This window comes from Ptychodera flava, chromosome 14 (assembly GCF_041260155.1).
Source record: "Ptychodera flava strain L36383 chromosome 14, AS_Pfla_20210202, whole genome shotgun sequence".
Lineage (NCBI taxonomy): Eukaryota > Metazoa > Hemichordata > Enteropneusta > Ptychoderidae > Ptychodera > Ptychodera flava.
The window spans coordinates 22237673-22244063 of NC_091941.1; the positions used below are offsets into that span (position 1 = coordinate 22237673).

The 6391-nt window shown below is 40.0% G+C and overlaps 1 protein-coding gene across 1 annotated transcript; it reads right to left on the bottom strand.

Annotated features, from left to right (window-relative positions):
• Window positions 1-2152: 2152 nt before the first annotated feature.
• On the bottom strand, window positions 2153-6391 carry LOC139149768 (monocarboxylate transporter 2-like). Its single transcript, XM_070721741.1, has 4 exons — window positions 6154-6391; window positions 5251-5394; window positions 3714-4609; window positions 2153-2995 (listed from the first exon to the last, which is right to left on the bottom strand). Exons 1-3 carry the CDS (start codon window positions 6359-6361, stop codon window positions 3879-3881), a joined length of 1083 nt encoding a protein of 360 aa, XP_070577842.1. The 5' UTR covers window positions 6362-6391; the 3' UTR covers window positions 2153-2995; window positions 3714-3878.

Sequence of the window (6391 nt, forward strand, 5' to 3'; positions counted from 1 at the left end):
CACCTGTACCGTAGAATGCCACGTCGTAGTCATCGGTTGTGTCGAATGCGTCACCTTAAAATGTAAAACATGAATTTGTTGAAGGGCCCGGGATTGGGGTTCATTTATCTTTAGAAGGCACACCTCTTTCCACGTTTCATTACAATACAATCCGCACAATTTGATATAAGCCAAGAACAACTTATACCTAATGTGACATGCACTCTAAGGCCACTTTATTATAAAAACATTTTCAACCAGTGAAAAGGTACATGTAGCTGCGGTTTTTAATTGGATATTTCATTCGTCGCAGGGATGTAGTGTCATATCATATGGTTCGAAGGATTGACAGGAGTGTGCGTGGGGGTTGTGTGTGTGTGTGTGTGGGGGGGGGTGAAATTTAGGTTCGACTCTTTTGGGTGTGGGCAATTCCAATACCTGCAAGGACAATGCCGATGGACTGGCCGACTCCAGTCACTGGTCACCGTAGATTTAACCATAAGGAACTTCCTGCTGCCTCGACTATGTGAACGCTCCGCCCATTGAATGTATTGGTCACACAGCACTTGAAGATCCCATGAATCGACACGCAGGAAAATAAGAACGCCAGGATATCTCCCATCACCGTGAGGCAGTTTGTGACGGCCTCTATGGCAACAGCGACCAACACGATCATGTAGGAAAAGAAGTTGTGCGAGAAGAAATACAGCGCCACTCGCGATGCTAGTGTGCCGGCCAAGATCACTGGAACAAGGAAGGTTGCCCTAAGTTCGTCCTGTCCTGATGCCAGTGCACGGTAATTGAGGTGTACAATCGGCACGTAGAGAGACAACCCGAGAAGGAAATATACCAGAAGATGCACAATATAACATACCAATCACTACTGCTAGTGTCCAACAAATAAAATAGCTTTGCTTTGCATCCTAGAACCAGAAAAATACCTGCTTGAAATTACAGAGCCAAAATATAGAAATGCCTTGGCCAGAATGGGATGTTCGTGTCTTGTCCAGGAAGGCAGTTATATCGAGATTGATATTGAAGACAGAATTTGTGCAATATGTTCAGAAGGCGTTGAGGACGAATTTCATGTTATATTTGTAAATCCCTTGTATCAGAGCTTTAAGGCTTTTTTGCGATCCCTGGGATCGCTTTGTTCTAATCTGTAAAAGGATAATGGAGGTGTGATAGCCTTTTGTTTTAAATATAAATTATAATCTTTTGGATAAATTTTCTGATGAGACAATCTGGTGCCAACGCAGGCCTTTAAGATATGTGTTACCATTTGATAACAGTGATTTTCCTTCTGATGATAAATTTTTTGCACTAATGAGGCTGAAATTACACATAATGTTAAGAAGTCTTGGCAAACTTGTTCATGAAGCCATGATTTTGAGAAAAGATTTTTATATGAAAAATTGAGAGTGACTTCCCTGTTTGTTTGTTTTTTTCTTTGCTTCTGTATTCCGTTCAGTAATAGTTTACCGTGTAATTGTCACATTGGCCGGTGGCCTGAAGACAAATAAATAAACCAAATAAAAAAGCCATTTCAAGCAAGCGAGGCAAATAAGTTATCTGTAGGCGGCATTAAAGTTGTGTGACAGCCATCGTTGGTGGCGCTGTTTATCTTGACGGATCACACACTGTGACTGAAGATAGAAGAGGATAGAAAGCAGTAGGATCAAGAAGTGGTTGCCAAGGCAATGCTCATCACGTATGCCCCACCACAAGTCAAAGGACGGACATCCATCCTTTATATCACTGCAGCCAAGAGTTGACATCGAAGCATGAATACAGATTCAAGCTCCTGGTGTTCAGATTTCCTGACAAAGGCTGAATTTCCTGGTGGCCATGTTATAAGAAATATAAAGAAATATATTTGCTGATCTAATAGTGAAAGGTTTGCAAACATGAAGAGCTTTGTCCGTTTCGCCTCTTTACATGTACATTGACCTACAAAATCCACGAGTGGAATTTTCAAGCTATTTAAAGGTTCACTTAGGAATTTGCAGCCAATCACTTTCTAACAGAACCGACCGATTATTTATTCGTTTATTATATATTATTTATTTATTTATTCATTTATTCATTTATGTAGCTATCTATATTGCTATTTATTAGCTATTTAGCTATTTAGCTATTCAATTATTCACTCAAAAAGTTATTTAGAGCAGAGTTAAACAATAATTGATGGATAACAAAGTTAACAAAAGTGCTGAAAAAATATTTTAAATGCAGCCATTTCTTTGAACCAATCAATTCATCAGCGATTACGTCTTTACTCAGTGAATAATTTCATTGGAGAACAATATTGGTTGTGTCTCTCCAGTGATATATATTTACTCGGCATTCACTGGCAAAATATTACTTGATATGATTCGTACAAAATTCACTCGAAACTTTTGTTGCTTTGTTGGAAAAAAACAAGAACAATACTTTATCTATCATGATCATCTTTTGACTGCTTTCTTCTTCGTAGATACAATATAACGTATGAGCTAGTTGTCTGCTACGTATACGTCGATGACGTCACTCCCTATTTTCCTTCAAAATCGCAGTATGTGAAGCAGTTACAAATTATGAGAAAATAAAAAGGACAGTGTAAGCCGATAACGCCTGAAATGAAATCTAACCGCATTGAAATCACGCTCAGATACAGTAAAATACAAAAACAGAATCTTCAAACAGCGAAGCATCCGTTAAATACCATCGGAAGAAGAAACGACAATTCGTCAATGATGTGAGAAAACTAATGACTTCCCCCTTGCCCAACCCTCCCGTCTTTTTGGGCTCGCCGCTCTTTATAAAGGTCCCCGAGAAGCAGTTTCATCAATAAAACATTCAGTTTTTGTAGTTTCCTTCTCTTCGTCCTTCTCTTGACTCTCTTTCGTCAGCTCCTTGGCAAGTTCAAGTTTATGGAGAACTGGTTCAAGCAACATCAGCACAAAACTCAAGACTGCCAAAAATCCAGAAAACATGAAGGCGGCCTTAAATCCTCCAGTTTTGTCAATGAGCGTTCCTGAGCAGGAAGAACATAGGAAGATAAGCAATGTCAGGTGAAAAAAGGTCAACAGATATTGAACTTGAAGACTTTATTTCTTACACTGTAAATGCCCTTACAATAGTTACACTCTGAATATAGCACAAGTTGAATGTGCCTTTTGCAAAAGCCAAATTTTATCTTATACTCACGGGGAAATTCTTCATGCCGTGAGAACAGCACAAAGGCTCGAAGGATGGCGTAGCGTTTATAGTTTACAAAATTGTTAAAACTTGTGTCAGGGAGTGAGTGCATAATTGATTAAATTAATGCCAGCTGGACATTTTTGTTGACTTTTGATGAGTCGTAAACAAATGCATTTACTGAATAATGTACTGGCACGCAGAAAAGCCTACATCATCATGTGTGTAACATGAATGAGTAATATTCAACGGAGATCCTTTCGGGTGTTTGGAAAATGATTTGTTTACATTTTTTTTTGTATTATGGCACGTACACTGCAGACTTAAACACTAAACCAAATAATACAGCCTTTAATATTTTGCACGTTATAGAAAAATAAACTGCATTTATTAGTTAGTCTTCAATATACCTAACCTGTTGATGCATAAAATATGATTGGGTTTTTCCTTTGTTTATGTTTGTTTTTGTTTGTAGTGCCCCCCCCCCCATTTCAGGCCATAAACTATTTGTGCAAAGTAGGTATTAAATAATGCAGATTAAGAAAATTAAATACCTGATATTACCGGACCAAGGAATTGACCTGATCCGGCGAATAGCTGGGACAACCCGACTCCCGATTGAAACTTCTGGTCCCCGACCATTCCTCTTATCAAGGCGGGGTAAAGCGTTGTCATTCCGGCTATAGTCAAACCAGCACACACAGCATAGGCAACAAAAGCTACGTACGACTTGCCAAAGGGAATAAGGAAGTTTGAACAGTCATGATCAATAGATATATGCAGAAAAATTTCGTTGGTGTTAGTAACCCCGCGTTGGCTAAGATAGCTTGGAGATATCTTCCGAGGAAGTTGACCAAACCAAAGACAGACATCAGGTAGGCCGCCATCTTGAGTGGTATACCTCGAGACGTCGCATATGGCACCATGAAAATGATAGAAGTGACGAACGACATTCCTGCCAGAACGCAAATCACACAAATCAAGAGGTAACGATAAGACTTAAACACTGAAATATCCAAAGCCTTTGGCTTTCCATTCGTGGCACTGGCTTGAATTTCCTTGGTTCTACCCTTCCTCTTGGTGATCGTACTATCTTCTGATTCGGATGAATCGGACGCCGATTCAACATCCGTCGACTCAGCGTCAAGCCTTGAGACTGAATCTGCCTCAGAATCAGAACACGAGGATTCTTCGTCGGTTTCTACTTGGGTCGGATTGAGAGGTCTGAACAAAGCCGAACCAACAAGTATATTCATAGTCATTGCCCCTAATAGAAAAAGTGAAGATCTCCAGCCGTACTTGTTTATCATTCGATTACACAAAGGAGGAAATATGATGGTCCCGAGCGCCGCTCCCGACAGTGAAACGGCAGTAGCCATGATGTGTTTTTTCTTGAAGTACTGCGCGATAATACCTAAACAGGGAACAAAGCCTAAACTAAAACCAAATCCTAAAATTAAAGGAGAGGAAAGAAATACGTCATTCATAAACATTACTGAAGTCGAAATAGACTGACGCTCTCTCTCTCTCTCTCTCTCTCTCTCTCTCTCTCTCTCTCTCTCTCTCTCTCTCCTCTCTCTCTCTCTCTCTCTCTCTCTCTCTCTCTCTCTGGAAGAGTATCAGGTTATGGAAGAATGTATATGACAAAATTACGTGCATCAATACAATTTTGTCGATGCATATGATTTTAAATATAAATACTAATGAATAGAGCATTGATGCATATATACAAAGGAAGGTATGCATTCATGATTTTTCATCTAATATCATCTTGTCTAATCTCATCTAGTGTAAGGTTTGCAGAAGAGAGAGAGAAGTAGAAAATCTGAAATTGGTCCAATATTTTGCAATGGTTTTTACAGCATGTTTGAAGTTTGTGTTTGGCGTTGCGAATTTAGCCCTGCATGAACAGCACTTTGTCATAACTCCGTCTCAGACTAATCTATGCAATTATTGTAGAAAGAAACAAAATTTGAATTTCTGATGAACTTTATTCTTATATCTTACAATGACACTTAGCCGACCACTGTTAATATACTGTCGGCATGTTAATAATGTGGATATATGTGCGCTTAAGTAAAGGTCCCTTACCTGTAAGGATGCCCATGAAAACGTAGAGAAATTTCAAACCCGGAGCGAAGGAGCTGATAATGAGGCTCAGTGATGCCAGCACCCCGCCAAACATGGCTACGAGTCGACAACCTTTTGTGTTCGCTAAGCCAGAGCTGATGGGACCTGTTTTGAAGGGAACGGGGCTGAATTGAAAGGTATGTTTCGGGAAGCCTGGATGGCTGTAGTAGGTATAAATTAAGACTTTGATCAGTACTTGTTGGACAAAATGTATAAATTCAATACTAACAGAGACATGTCTTGATTGTGAAGAGTCGTCGCTGATAAAACAGAGCCTTGCACAGAAATCCATTGCCAAAGACGGTATCTGACACAGTGTTAGTGCTATAATGCACAAGCTTGTGTGTACCATTTCAAAGTCACTGTGTCATCATAGTGCAATAGCTATTGAGTACTATGGCGAGTTTAAAAGAATCCGACGAAGAAACGTATTAAACGCGACGTCTGTACAAGTCGCGATCATAATGTCCCAGTTTGTCGGTCACATTTGATCCCATTTCGAAACAAACTAACACGTGCAAGTCATAATATATATTCTTATTACCAACTGTGAAAGAAAGCAAGTAGTATGCGAGCTATATGGAAAACTCGCATGAAAATAGACACGTTTGATTGTATCGCAAAACAAATCTAAAACGTATACGCCCGGATTTTAAACAAATGTTTCACGGAGTTTTGGCACATAAACGGACTCAGGTGTGGGTAAAGATGAAAAAATGGAGCCAATCTGCAGCCCCGTGGACTAAGTTTATGAACGTAGAGCACAATCTTAGGCAAGCAACACACAATTACTGTTGAATAACAACGGAAAAGCATCTGGCGAGTATTTCCGGAAACATGATAACCTTTAATATAATTACTTACTCATGAAGAAAACCATGCTGAACATAAGGGCTCCAATGAGGGACACTGACTTGGCGCTGGCTTGAAAGTAGTCACGAAACTCCACATAGAACACACCGAACGACTGCGGCAGCCCATTGGTGAAGAACAATGTGATGAAGGCACCGGCGGTAACGGCCCAACCCCAGCCTCCGTCGGGAGGGCGATTTGGTGGTCTGCCAGCGGCCATGGTTTCTTAGTATTATTTTGTCACCTAGTC

What these genes read in the sequence shown, in the direction of transcription:
- LOC139149768 (XM_070721741.1), bottom strand. Translation starts at nt 6,361, where the DNA reads ATGGCCGCTGGCAGACCACCAAATCGCCCTCCCGACGGAGGCTGGGGT. An exon ending in CAGCATGGTTTTCTTCATGA is followed by an intron (nt 5,395 to 6,153) that starts GTAAGTAATTAT and finishes CCTTCAAAACAG; the next exon opens with GTCCCATCAGCTCTGGCTTA. An exon ending in TTTCATGGGCATCCTTACAG is followed by an intron (nt 4,610 to 5,250) that starts GTAAGGGACCTT and finishes CTTTAATTTTAG; the next exon opens with GATTTGGTTTTAGTTTAGGC.